At 32.7% G+C, this 14877-nt stretch overlaps 2 protein-coding genes across 4 annotated transcripts in view; one reads left to right on the plus strand and one right to left on the minus strand.

Moving 5' to 3' along the window:
* Nucleotides 1-7008, minus strand: LOC106130052 (uncharacterized). Its single transcript, XM_013328811.2, has 6 exons — nucleotides 6575-7008; nucleotides 5451-5532; nucleotides 4832-4971; nucleotides 4359-4477; nucleotides 3620-3685; nucleotides 1-3179 (listed from the first exon to the last, which is right to left on the minus strand). Exons 1-5 carry the CDS (start codon nucleotides 6696-6698, stop codon nucleotides 3635-3637), a joined length of 516 nt encoding a protein of 171 aa, XP_013184265.2. The 5' UTR covers nucleotides 6699-7008; the 3' UTR covers nucleotides 1-3179; nucleotides 3620-3634.
* A 485-nt stretch (nucleotides 7009-7493) lies between these two features.
* LOC106130051 (histone-lysine N-methyltransferase SETDB1-A) overlaps nucleotides 7494-14877 on the plus strand; it is a 37745-nt gene continuing 30361 nt past the window's right edge. For all 3 annotated transcript variants that reach the window (XM_060952937.1, XM_060952938.1, XM_060952939.1), the window contains exons 1-2: nucleotides 7494-7696; nucleotides 8423-10545. In XM_060952937.1, the coding sequence (XP_060808920.1) occupies nucleotides 8427-10545 (2119 nt within the window). In that variant the 5' untranslated portion in view covers nucleotides 7494-7696; nucleotides 8423-8426. The remainder of the gene's footprint in view (nucleotides 7697-8422; nucleotides 10546-14877) is intronic.

Consider the following 14877-nt stretch of genomic DNA (forward strand, 5'->3'; position numbering starts at 1 on the left):
ATAAGTTTAAATGTTTGTAACGAGATTAATTAATATTCCTAGCCAGAACTTAAAAGGCGACTAAGGGAAAGACATAGCCAACGACTTGAAAAGACTGATAGGCCGCGTTTAGCTGTTTGGCTTAATGATAGAATTGAGATTCAAATAGTGACAGGTTGCTAGCCCGTCGCCTAAAATAATCACAAGTATAAAAGCCTATTCCTAAGTCGCCTTATACAATACTATGTATATTCCATCGGTTTGGATACTTAAATATTAAGTAAACAATCTTGATCCCTCTTTTTGTAGAAAATACATTAAAAACAAAATATAACATGTAATGTAACATAGATGACATGATTAATTTCCTAGTAAGAAATGTTTTTTTGATAAAAAGACATAGGTACCAAGATTATTTACCTATAATTAAGTATGTACTTAAATCAATTTACTATAGTTACAGCTTACTTTTGGAAGTACATATTATAAGGCATTTTTCTATAAGACTTCTATAATATCGATGACTTTTTTAACATAGCTTGACAATGTATACTGTATAGGTTTACGTGCCGTGTGGTTCCCGGCATTCTTGAATAGGATCACTCTTATATTTTTCTCGAGAACTCCATAAGAATTAAGAAATAAGAACTTCCAGCCTTCCTGGATTAGGTAGTTCACAGGATACTATATCGTGATGGAAGGTAGACAAATTGATTTGGATGAAACTTTACAGTAAATATAACACATAGTAAATATTAACGCGAGTGAAAACGCTGGATGGTATTTTAATTTTTTTGATAGTTCTTATCTTATTTCTTATTCAATATATAAAAATATGAAACAGAAATCATTACACAAAATAAATTTATATTGAAGAATATATTTATATGGGGCATAGTGGAATGCATATATTTTTTTTCTAAACAATTTTAAGTGATTTTTGACCTTATTGTTGTACAATACAGTCCAACTTTGTTCTGATTTCTTTTTTCATAGAGGGGTTTATTTGCTCCCAAATGTACTAGAATATTACAAATCGACAGATCTATAACAGAGGTAGTAATTTAATTCGTAAATATTAATTAATTTAGCATGATAATCAAACTAAGGTTTTAACGCACTTAATTCAATTTAGTTGACTTTATACTCAGACTCAGACATATCTAGCTAGACAGCGCAAGTGTGTTTTTTTTTGCGTGCCAAATCGCGTGGCACAAGGATAACAAATGAAGTATTGGAAAGTGATAGTGATTTGCAGAAAAAAAACATCTATTGTTGCCTTGTAAATCTAGCAGTTTCATTACTTCATTACGCATTGTTATTTTTTCAGCAAAAAAAATACTTTACACGTTTTTTTTTCATAGTAATCATCGAACTGGTATTATCTAGCTAAATTTGCATCTAAGATCTTAAGAAAAATTCAGAGGTAATTAATATCTTGGTAGACTGCAAAAAATATTTTAAAATCATAATTTAATTCATATTTTAATAATAAATGTCATAAATAATATATGAAAAAAAAAAATTATTATTATACAAAAACTTTGAAACCATTTAATAAGAGACGTCAATAAGTGATACCTTGTATCCAATTTTGAAAATAAATCTATTCTATTGTATTCAACCGAATGTGCCTTAAATGAAATTGTAAGTGCGAGAAATGTTCTACTAAATCAGTTTTGGTCCGATTTTCCTCAGACGATTTTCCACGGAAGCAAAGCTCTGGTAAAAAGGGTTTTTTTTTAATCTTATACCCAGGGCAAAGATATATTTTTTTTTACGAACCCTAAATAGGTTCGAGAAAAAAAATATATCTTTACCAATGGCAAGTTACCACTGGGTTAAAAATACAACGCGGCAAACGAACGGCATTAATAAATATAAAATTCATTTTCAATAATTTAATTTCATATAAAGCCGAAAAATGAGTTCATTTTAACAACAATTAATAGGATATAAGTAAGCGACGCATAAAATACACATTTGACAGCTGTCAAAATAGACTAATTTCCCGAATAAATAATTGTCACCTTTTTTCAATTACACTATTTATTCCATAGATAGATCCCGCAAGTGTATTTACATCTTTTCGAAAGTGTTTCGTTCCGGATCTTAATCGTTATTAACTAAAGTATAATGAAGCTGTGTCTACCAAAAGTAAAAAACGATGCCTGCAATCGCAGTTCGCTCGATTTCCAAGATTTTTTACTTCGCAATAAGGATTAGTTCATATTGAGACTTACATTCATTTTAAATATGATCATTTAGTTAAATATTAATTAAATTTTTAAGAAAAAAACATCTAGGTGTACACATAAAGGAGTGAACTGGCGGTATCTAAAAAGATCTATCTCTGCAATACATATATTCCCTTATTCCCTCCACACGCAATTATTTATGTAACTAAATTCACCATGAAAAATTTATATATTTATACAACACACGCCCCTTCACCTAAAAACATGACTATAACGGTGCGAACAGATTATATAGCATGTTTACTAACATTGTTATGTAACAATGTTTCAGTAATGTGGACAAAAAAATGTTATAAAACATGTTAAGTATTTAAGTTATTTATCAGGTTATTATTGTTACTTTCAAATGTTATATAACATTATTATTGTAATATGTCCAGTATTGTTAAATGTTGCAAAGTTGTATAACAATGTCAAATAATGTGGAGGATGTGTTATACAAAAAAGTTATAGAACATTGTTACATAATCTGTAAGCACCTTAACAGACTACCTAAAATGTCAAATTCAACAATATGTCAAAATAATTTGACATACAATTTCAATGAGCTGATTTCATGTCAAATTATTGACATAACTCTTACATGATTAAAAGGCTATTTTAAATTGAGTACTAGTATTTTAAAAATTCAATAATTATAATATTAAATTGAGAATTTAAATAAGATTTCATTGAATATCTCCATTGCAAATTGTATTGCTCCATGGGAATTGGCAGAGACAATTAATGAGTATGAAAATATTTGAGTTGATAAATTGATTGACTTTGACTTTAACCTGATGAAAAAGGAGGGTTATGCCGGTATATTCTTCTTTCTTACAATGAAAAGCTAAGCTAACCCACTTGTATAAATGCTAAGTTCTATAGCGGCACCATATTACATTAAAACTAGATACAGCTACGGTGGTACACAAGTTCTATTCCCAACTAGACCAGACCCATCTGAAAGGAAAATATTAATAAGTTAAAAATAATCCCAAATTGAAAACTTTATCTCCTTAAAATATTACATACAAACTCGTACATAAATAATCATGTCTATAACCCTTACAGCTCTGTATACCCCGCATGGGATATAGATGTGATTATATGTATGTATGACTTATGCCTCCTTTGCTCTTCTCCCTCTCCACTTCTACTCTCTTTCTTTCTCTACTTGATTCTATTTCTCTCATCTTCAAAAATAGGACTTCACCATCTCTCTCCCATGGATGTCGTAAAACAGAACTAAGGCGTAAGTTTATTAAGTAAGGATTCTTCTTTTAGGCAATGGGCTAGCAATCTGTCACTATTTGAATTTCAATTCTATCATTGAGCTAAACAGCTGAACGCGGCTTTCAGTCTGTTCAAGACTGTTGTCTCTGTCTACCCCGCATACTTACATTTAACATTAATGCTCATTGTGCAGGACCATTTTTCCGGGGTGATTTGGGTGATGACGCTGGGTCCTGAAAGATATTGAAATTAATGAATTTGTTACCTAACATCGGCCAATGTCTGACAAACTTTTTCTAAAATATCACTTTTATGTTTATTATTTAAGAAAAAAATTTTTTAACAGGTTCGCTAACTACGCATTGTTCTATTAAATTATAATGTTTAGTATAAACATGTGTATCGTTATTCTTACTGAATAAATAATAATACGAATGAAATGAGAAATTCGGGCTTCAACCATTTCTGGATAAAGTAACACACAGGACAACAATAGGCTATTTATACGCAAGTCAAAAGAAACAGAACCGCTCCATAACTTTCACATGGGTGTCGCAAAAGGCGACTAAGGGATAGGCTTATAAACTTTGGATGTATTTATTAACTAAGGATTCTTCTATTAAGCGATGGGCTAGCAACCTGTCACTATTTGAATCTCGATTCCATCATGGAGTCATACAGCTGAGCGAGGCCTTTCAGTCTTTTCGAGACTGTTGGCAATGTCTGCATCGTAAGGGATATACATACATACATAAAATCAGGCCTCTTTCCCGGAGGGGTAGGCAGAGACTACCTCTTTCCACTTGCCACGATCTCTGCATACTTCCTTCGCTTCATCCACATTCATAACTCTCTTCATACAAGCTCGGCTCGTAAGGGATATAAATGTCAAAAATAATTTTTCACCTCATCTAACGCGTTGGGTTCCACATGACCATTCCTCTGTATATCTTCTCTTAATGTGTCGTCTTCCTCGTCTGTGTGTACGTCGTAAAATTCTTCGCTGTCCATTTCGCCATCTGTTCCTGAAAATTAAAACTCAACTTATAAACAAACATTTTCTCAGAGCTTGTTTATGGCCTTTTCAAAAAGGGAGATGCAAGGAGTGCCCGTAAACGTCGAATATGCATGAAAAGAGTATTGAGTGTAAAAGAAGCAGGTGAGGTCTGAAAGGATTGTAGCAAGTGGAAATCCGTAGACTTAACCCAATGGGAGACATGCGTCTTATGTATTAAGTTGACACATCCACCTGATGGTAAGCAAAATGAGATCTAGAAATCCAGTACATGCAATAATTCCTATTCACTCTTTCCATGAAAGTTCTTAAGTTGTTAGCAAATGCAGGGAGGAAAATGCTAAGTTTAGCAGGCCACACCTACCTAAAACAGACTGATAATCCGTGAAATACTCTGAATCCGAAGCGTAGCTGACTTCGGGAGCGTCCACGGTGTCTCCGCTGGCCTGCTTACTCTTCTTCTCTCTCCTGGGAACTCTCTTCTGTTTCAGTCTGCGTAGCTGACTGGAAGTCAAATATTTACTGATGAGAAAGTTGTAAGTAAAATGAATTAGTACATTAACTCTTTAAATAAGCAGGGATGTTTATTAACCACTGACTTTTGCTTGCCCCCTTGGCATCTACTGTGACTGGTTCACTACTATCACTGTTCACTATCGCTGTTTCACTTTTTTATTATGATGAGAAACAAGACAGTAAGTTTTGCACTTTTATTTTAGCTTAATAATGTTTTTTAATAAATAAAGGAATAACCGATTTCGAAAATTCTGTCACCATTAGAAAGTTACCTGATCCGAAAGTGCTACAGGAATATATTTGTTCTCTAATAAATTAGATTTCAGACAGAGTTATCCATTCTGTATCCTGTATCTTGGGAAACCAGTTCCTGCCAACATCATCAGTACATAGGATAACATTTTATTGCTTAAAATACCAACTATACCTTATCCAACCATTAATCACAAGAAGTATGTAAGACTGACCTTTCTTTCTGTAGTTCCCGGAGCGCCTCAAGCTCTGACCTCATAGAGGCAACTTGTCTGTCCAGACGGGCCACCTCATTTACTGAAACAGTTTCATCATTGGAATTCCCGTTCTCTTCTATTCTAGTTCTACATTGATTCATGTTTTTTAATGTAGACAATGTGCATTCGTCCATGATTTAAATTAAAGAGATCTATATTTGTATATTGACATCCGATGAAAATGATGCAGTGTAGTTTGTTCCCCTGCTTCTTCTACAAATGCGCTTTGGAAGCGGTAGTACTTATAATTAGATTTAAGTGATGTGACGTCAATAAGTTATACCTTGTATTCAATTTGGAAAATAAATCTATTATATTCTATTCTATCTTTGCAAGGTTCCAGTTGCATCCTCAATAACAATACTAAAATGCCTGGGGCCCAAAAAGAGTGGAACTGAACTTTCATTATGTAATACTAAAATAACTTTATAATTTATAGAAATATATCTTAATTATAGTAATGGCTTTTGTTGTAAAATGTCATAAGAGCTATGTATAAGAAATGAAAAGAATGCTTTATTGATTTTTATTGCAATCAACACAGAGAAGATGATAAATCTTTTCAAAATAGCCTATTTTGCTTTAAAGAATACTGACTACTTATTCGAATATAACTCAAATTTGTGACTCAACTCTACTTTGTAAAACCTCATACTTAATTGATTTCAATTAAGAAATAAGATTTCACAATATTCCTATAGGTTTTTTTTTTTTTCAAATTTACAAAGGTTACTGGTTGACTGGATGCACACTATTATTTTAAACTATATATTTTTATAAATTAATAGCATATGTATGTGATTGTAAGAAACCCAAAAACAACAGTACCAAATAATTATAAAATTTGGCACTAACATGGACTAGACTTTCAAGAGTAAAACTACTTTTCTTCTTAAGAATTATATTAAAGTAGGTATTTATTAAATATACTTTATGTATTTCATTATTATAAATTAGTATTGTTGGCACTGTCTACGCCGTAACGGATAAAGACGTGATTATTGTATGTATGTTTTCTTATACTGCTAACATTTCATGTCAATCTAATTCTGTTTATCATCAATTTTGAAATATGTACTTACTCAGCATAGCTCTTCTTTTTTCAGCATACACTTGTTCATATATAAACACACCAGCAGCACCGACAATACCCACTATCGCGGCGCCAACCATTGCCCTTGGCGATAAAATGCTGTTTAAATTCATTTTTTATTCAATTGATGTTTTAAGGCAATTATTGTGAACAGCTTCGTTTCGACTTCAAAACGCAACTCATTAACCTTTGTAATTAAAACTGTGTACACGTCGAAAACAAGTTAAAAAAAATTATGTATGTTCAGTTTCATGTGCGAGCGACTCGAATTTTAATTGAGACTAAAAAAAACGAGGTTAGTCTATGTTTATAGATAGCTGTTCACATGGATATTGGAATAATACTTTAAATACGAATAAAAATATTTGAGTTGCTAAAATGCAAGAAAAGAGAAATTGAGAGAAATCGGTTTGACTCGGCAATCAAAATAAATTGTGTCAATTCGTTATTTTAACTTTATTGACATTGGCATTTCTATGAAGCGACCTGTGAGACTCAGACGACGACAGTGACAGTTTTTCGAAGTATTTAAAAACAAAGTGGTAAAAGAAAGTAATCGGGAGATTGCCATGCGGTTCTCGGCACCAAGAAAAAAGAATAGGACCACTCCATAGAAGTGATTATATGAATGAATAAATGAATAACAGTGCAGTTTGCCTCGTGATATCAATTTTCCACATGTGTATTGGTTAGCCATTAAACTAATGTACATAATTAAAAAATACCGTTGTGGTTGCTGAATATTTAAAGCTGTGTCTCCTTACGTATTACGCCATAAAATTTGAGCAACATACATAAATGTTTGTTTTTATCATATTTGCTGTATAATTTCTCATCTGCGCGTACGTATATATTTGACTAAAAATGTATTAGATGTCAAAGTCAAGAGTCAGTCAGGTAATGAATGATTTAAATAACACAAAAATTTTGAGGTGATTTTTGTATTGTATTCGAATTGCACCTAAGTTTATTGCATGTTTGCAAAGCATGTTTGTAAAATGCGTCCAGATTAATAGGCTGTTTGATCTAAATGGTGCAGCTCGCAATAATTATTTAACGTGTGTTTAAAGCAGTGAGACTTATGTTGATAAAAGATCTTAGAAATTTGTATGTAAGTATCATGCTTAATCGTGTTTGATTCATTGCATTTTTTAATTTTCAATATAAACGTATCTTTTAGACATCGATCGAGTTGGGGAGGGCTTCAGCATTTTAAAAACGTTAAACTAGTGGTTGAGTACCGAGCCCACTACCCACAGTCACATGTTCCAATGCCTCTTTTTTCCAATTAAGTGTGATGCTGTTCGAAACTGGCATTCATTCATAGAAATCAGGACTATTATTATACATATATAATCACGTTTTTGCGGGGTAGACAGACTCCCAAACAAGAGTCCCGGAAAGACTGACGCCACTTAAAGATGGAATTTAGATCCAAACAGGTTGGCAGACCATTGCAAAAAAAGAATCCCCAGTTTATAACATATACATATACACCTTAGTCGCCTCTTACGACATCCAAGAGGAAAAGATGGAGTGGTCCTATTATTTTCTTTTATGTGGGCTCGCAACAGCATCGTCTTTGTCTTTTCAGTCTTATGAGCTAGTGTTCCAGGGTTATTAAGACACCACGTAGGTGATTAGTGATGAGAATCTCTTCAATATGCATAACTGACTTTGCCCTTGTGAAAAGTATCCTATGTCCTTTTCTGTACTCCACCCTATAATGTATGCAAAACTACATGGAGAGTTTACTGAAGATCAGTTATAAACAAAGTTTTGCTTTTATTATAATACCTTCGATTGTGATTTGTAAGCTTATATATTTCTTTTTCAGAAAAATGAGTGCCAATGACCAAGACCTAGGAGCTACAAAGAGAGATGAGAAAAAATATATGTCTCTTCAACAAACAGATACATTAGCGGAATCTAAAGGTGTTTCTCATTCAGTGCCAACAGATATTGGAGGTGGTGGAGATATTGACTCAGATAGAGGACAAGATAATAATGATTTGACAGTCAAAGCACTTGAATCCAAGAAGCTGTCAGAGTTTGATGATGTTGATGATGATTTTAACAGTGATGAGCTTCAATTGAGATGGGATGATGATGATGAGCCTAACATTGATGAAACATCAGTAAAAGAATTAGAGAGTCAGGACAATAAGGATAGTAAGGATGAGAAGGTTTCAAAAGAAACAGAAGCAAACACTTCAAAGTCACTTGTAACTGCAGTTGAAGAATTAGAACAAGCTATTATAGAGACTAATGATCAAGTTGAAAAGCTTATTTGCTCTGACAAAGCTGGTATAAACGATCATGATGATAGTATTGAAAATGGGGAAGGTAAATCTGCTAAAGAAATTTTAGAAAATATAGACAAGTTTATAAGATCAGATGAAAACGTTGGCAATGTTGATAAAATTAATGATTTTTGTGATATAAACCCCAATGAAACAGAGCAAACTGCTTTACATGCTGATGTCACAGAAGTTAATACAAAAAATTGTAAATCTTTCTCAGAATCTAAAGTTGACCCGGTCATTAATTTAAATGAAAGTGAAATGGATGTAGATAATTCAGATATACGAGATGCAATCCATACTGATAGTCTTACTAAAATTGATAAAACTGTAGAAACAGTTAATATTAATGACATATCTACTGACATTGTTGATTCCACTAATATTCTCTCTAGTACTGCCAATGAATCCATGTTCGAAGATGATGTAAAATTTGAGCATGGCTTGAAACAACCAGATATGATTTTGGAAATTCCAACTCAAGAAATAATTGATTGTTTGGATGATTATGAAGATTCAGATTGTGAAAATAGAGATAATGAGAAAAGCCTTGGCACAGATAAAGGTTCAAAAACGTTTGATACTGAAATCGAAAGTAGTGAAAAGGAAGTAACTGAAACTGTTTCAGAATTCACAGCTAACGACAAAATTAGCGAAAGTGAAATTATGGAACTCAAAACTGAAGTGATAGAAGTGCCAAAAAAGGAGTTTTCTGAAAATGATGTGGAAATGTCTGATGTAGCTGAAAAATGTGATGTTGCTTTGCTTGCAACTGAACCAATCAAAGAAAATTTGAAAATAGATCCTCAAATATCTGACAAAGATAATGATTATGCACCAGTTGAAATGGCATCAATTGATGAACCTAAAATAACATCTGTCGATACAGCAATGGATGCGGCTAAAAGTGTGGTAAATACATATAATTTGAACAACAAAAGCTCCACAAGTATTGAATCAGAAGTAGATAAACAAAAGATTGAAAGTGAATCTCTAAGTCCAAAAGCTACAGATCAACCTTTGGATAAAATCGAAGAAATAGCTAAGAAAACAACAGTAAAAGAAGTAGTTACATCAGAAGACAAAACAAAAGAAACTTTAGAATTTACTCAACTAAATTCAACCCAAGCTAAATCAGACATCAAAGTTGTAGAAGGGATTGATGAAAATGCTACTTCTACTTTTAATAATTCAAACAAAACAAAAAATGAAAAGCCATTAGATGAAATTAATACTCTAACAAGTAACGAAACTGCATCAGATGTTAATTTTACGTCATCAAATGCTCAATCAATATTGGACTCAAAAGAAAAAGAATCTCCAGTGAATATTGAACCAATGTTGGACAAAAATAATGACAAAGTAGGAAAAGAATCATCTGCAATTATTGAACCAACATTGGACCAAAATAAAGAAACTGAAGGGAGTAAATCTGTAAATATTGAGCTGATGTTGGATCCACCTTCAACATCCAAAGAACAAGAGGAACCAACATTGGATCAAGTCCCAGACACAACAGACGAGGTGCCTGAAGTAGAAGACAGTCTAGGATTGTTGGCCGAGTCATCAAGGGTGGTGGAAGACGATGAAGAAGCTGAAGAAGACGAGGACGGTGATGGTGAAGGCGATGATGATGAAGATTTCGATCAGGACGATGGTAAGTTTTGAGTTGTACTTCAGGTGACCCTCTTGTAGTGCATCGTCAGACCTTATAAGGAACCTACATGCCAAATTTAAAACCTCCAGATCTAGTTGTTGGTGTTATATCGCTTCTTTAGAATTAAAGTGGCGTAATTCAAAATTTTAAGAAAACGAAATTCGTACATCAAACGTCTTAAAAAGATGTAATCTACCGGTTTATCAATATTAAAAAGACTCTTTTGGGCCAGAACGGGACAAACGTACTATTTCTGTCTCTTTCAAATCACGCGGTTACCCCGCGCTCCTTGGTTTTGAAGGAGCCCCTTTAGTGTTGCGTCGCCAGAGCTAAACGCTGGGTCCTGCGCGGCTGCTCCGTGATCGGCGTAAACTGTAATCCGTCGTTTTAATACAAAACGCAAGGTAAGTTATTTGCACGATATTTATTTTTGTACTGACTGTTTTTGGTTTCGGGCGTTTTAATATTGAATTATAATAATATTTTCTTGACATATTTATATTTCCGTCATTATATTACTAAACATTGCATGAACGAATGAGCGTGATTATATGTTATGGCTTTACTTTACTAACCGATTTTGTGACTACGAAGACGGATACGGAATTAGGCTTATTATTTACTAAATGTTGTGTGGATTAGCAAGCTTTATTGTGATTGGGTCTTTTTTATTTTATTTCAGTTGAATTTTGAGATTAATAATGAAACGAGCAGATCATATTTTACAACTATTAAATAATAACTGTAATGAAAATAAGAGGCAAGAACAGTATGAAGAGATGGGAACCGGAAGTTCTGAAGCGTGTGAGAAGGAAAACTATTTACAACCACTGAATAAGGCGACGGATGAAGGTATTGGTATAAATTCTGTAATTTCACCGCAAGTCGGACCTGAACAGCGGATTTTAGCACCAATGTCACAGAACACGAGAGTTCGGTCTAGTAGTACATCGTCATCCAGTTCTTCCACATCAACATCTTCAAGCTCCAGTTCATCGTCATCATCGGCAGAGGCTTCTACATCGGCGAAACAGTACAAACATGACGTGAACATTGACAGCTCACCTTCAGTCATACCAGGTACTCCAGAGCCTTCGACTAGCAAAAAACGTTTAGATGCAGTCATCAACTACCACCAATCCCCTGTGAATTCTGAAGAATCAGACGTTGATCTAAGTGATACTGATCCCACTTATAATATCTCATCAACACAACCACCACGTCGGATTAGTTCATCAACCACCATGTCAGATAGTGAAAATGATATAAACGATGCAATTGTTTCATATGAATTAGTTCCTCAAACCAAAAAATCTAGAAAGCGCCTCCGCAATCCATCTCAGTGGAAACAAAACATCGTGAAATCGCTTCGAAACAGTGGGAAAGCCTATAAATCACTCTCAAAATCTAATAAAGAGGTCCCTGCTAAAAGAGTAAAAGATAGTTGCGTTTGTAGATTTCATTGTTCTGATAACATAACACCTGATAAGAGACGCGAGATATTCGACTGTTATTGGAAGCTTAGTAATATAGACTTGAAGCGATCATTTATCCAATCTTGTATGATGGAGGTAAACCCCAAATATAAGTACACTAATGCTGCCAATCCTCGCAAACCAAATACGGCCTTTTATTTTACTCTTGATGGCAAAAAAATCCGCGTATGTAAAACTTTTTTTATAAATACTTTAGACATAACAGAAAGACAAATAAGAACTGTGAAAATGAAAACTAATTCCACTGGATTTGTAGCAGAAGATCTTAGGGGCCGTTCTAGAAGCCGAGCGCCGATCGATCCAAGTCTTGTACAAGATATCAAAAACCATATTAATAGTATACCGCGCATAGAGTCCCATTATCTTAGATCTTCTACTACAAGAGAATATATTGATAGCAGCAAGAGTATAAAAGAACTATGTAGAGACTTTAACACAAATCAAACCAAAGAAAACAAACCCCACGCTGTATACTGGATCTATTACTTGATATTTACAACTGAATTTAATATAAGCTTCTTTCAACCCAAAAAGGATTTGTGTGATTTATGTACAAGTTATGAATTAGCATTATCAGAAGAAAAGTTAGGTATACAAGAAAAGTATGAAAAGCATATTAAAGAAAAGAATCTGTGTAGAGAGGAGAAGAGAAATGATCGTTCTAACATTAATGAAACAAATATTTGCGCCGTTTACGACTTAGAAGCTGCAATGACTTGTCCTAAGGGTGATGTTTCTTCGTTTTATTACAGATCTAGACTTAACTGTTATAATTTTACTATAGTTGAACTAGCTCCTAAATCAAAAGATAGCAATAAACAGAAAAATGATAGTGACTTAGGTGCATATAAAGATGTATACTGTTACTTTTGGAATGAAACACAGGGTAATAAGGGGGCTACTGAAATAGGTTCTTGCGTGTTTGATTACTTAAAGACTGTTAGTGAAAATAATGCAGGAAAAACTTTAAATATTACTTTTTATTCTGACAATGCTAATGGGCAGAATAAAAATAAATACATTGCTTGTTTATACTCATATGCAGTGTTCCATTTTGACAATATTCAGTCAATAACACATAAATATTTAATTAAGGGACATACTCATAACGAGGGGGACAATGCACATAGTTTAATAGAAAAAGAAATTAAGAAAAGAAAAAAAAGAAAACCTAAGATCTGGTCCTATTTATATACCTCAACAATATGTACCTTTATTAAGGAGTGCTAGAAAAACAGGCACACCATTTAAAGTAAAAGAGTTAGATTACAATTTTTTCATAGACCTAAGAGCTTTACAGAATGAATGGGGGTATAACTTTAATCAGGATATTGATAAAAATATAGTAGGTTGGCGAGATTCCGACAATGAGATAAAGGTGATAAAATTTGTGAAAGACAAGTTGTTTGTATTTTACTATAAAACTACATACGGCGAAGAAAATTTCAAGGAAGTAAATATGCGTAATAAAAGAAATAAAATGAAAGAAGGTTGTGAAATTACACTATCGAAGGCTTATAGTAACAAAATAGAACTTGCAGAAAATAAAAAGAAAGATTTAAGTTATCTTGTTAGAACTATAGCAATCCCTAGTACATATGCCTGGTTTTATGAAACTATTTTGTAAGAAATCGATCTCATTTTGTGACGAAGCAATTTATTTTGTTGTCTTCTAACTAATTTTATTTAGAAAGTGTTTTTAAGTTTTTTTTATTTTTTGAGATACTTATTGTTTTATAGCCAAGTTGAGCAGTTTATATGATGAAGCTTAATAACTTTTTGTTTATTGTTATTTTCGAGAGAGTTTTTGTTTCATATTCCTTTGTCAAAGGTTTTTAAAAACTTACTTGTTGTTATGTTATATGTTAGCAAAAACATATTAAACATATTTTATTAGAAATTTTATGGTTAATAATAACCATTAGATTATAAGCTGACTGCAGTATGTACTAAAACTGTAACTTATAAAGTAAGTCTGATTTTTTAATTCTGTATTTTATTATAAATAGGTATTAAACCTAATATTTTTGTGACTGATTTTGTGATATTATAGTAGTACCTACCTATAATTGTGATTAGTAGTGTTTGATGATAATTACTGAAGAAAATTTTCCCAATAAATGTTCATGAAAGCATACTCAGGTTTTCACTTTCCTTTAATTTTGAAAGTCATTAATGTAATAAACTAGCATATTCCTAAATTAGTCATTAAACATAAACATAACATTAGTAAATAATTGCCTGTTTTTAAAATAGACTCATTTTGTATTAGTATTATTCAATAAAAAAAGGACGTTAATCTAAATAAATCAATTATATTTTTTCTTTTTCAGAAATTAAGTGTCATCTTTTTTTAATCGTTAATTATCAAAGGTTCTAATTAGTTATTCTTACAATTTTCGTAACAAATCATTAAAACAACCCCAAACCTACAATTATTAACAATAACTGTAACGTCAAAATGATTAACCTTAATATTACGATAGAATAACTAAAAAATGACCAACACTTCAATCACATTTTTATCGTTTACCAAAATTTAAGAATTTTAGATTGAGTCATTTCAATTCTAAAGGAGCGATATGTTGATGTGATAGTCATTCAGACATTGTTCCGCTTCCGTGAGAGGTTCCAGAAAAAAAGTAGCCCAAAGGTATATTCCAACTGTGTGCCAAATTTTTCTCAAAATTAGTCGAATAATTTTTGAGTCTTATTCCTTTGAAATATTTCTTTTTGTTATATTAGTATGGTTAGTTGATTGGAATCCAGTATCCATGGTGGAGAGCAAACCCTGGATTCTCCAGAGTGATGAGGATGTAACTGTGACTAATGCCAG

Source organism: Amyelois transitella, chromosome 30 (genome assembly GCF_032362555.1).
Source record: "Amyelois transitella isolate CPQ chromosome 30, ilAmyTran1.1, whole genome shotgun sequence".
Lineage (NCBI taxonomy): Eukaryota > Metazoa > Arthropoda > Insecta > Lepidoptera > Pyralidae > Amyelois > Amyelois transitella.

Coding starts and splice junctions, on each gene's coding strand:
- LOC106130052 (XM_013328811.2), bottom strand. CDS start 6,698: ATGAATTTAAACAGCATTTTATCGCCAAGGGCAATGGTTGGCGCCGCG. Junction 5,533..6,574: donor AAAAAGAAGAGCTATGCTGA/GTAAGTACATAT, acceptor AAACTGTTTCAG/TAAATGAGGTGGCCCGTCTG. Junction 4,478..4,831: donor GGATTATCAGTCTGTTTTAG/GTAGGTGTGGCC, acceptor TTTAATTTTCAG/GAACAGATGGCGAAATGGAC.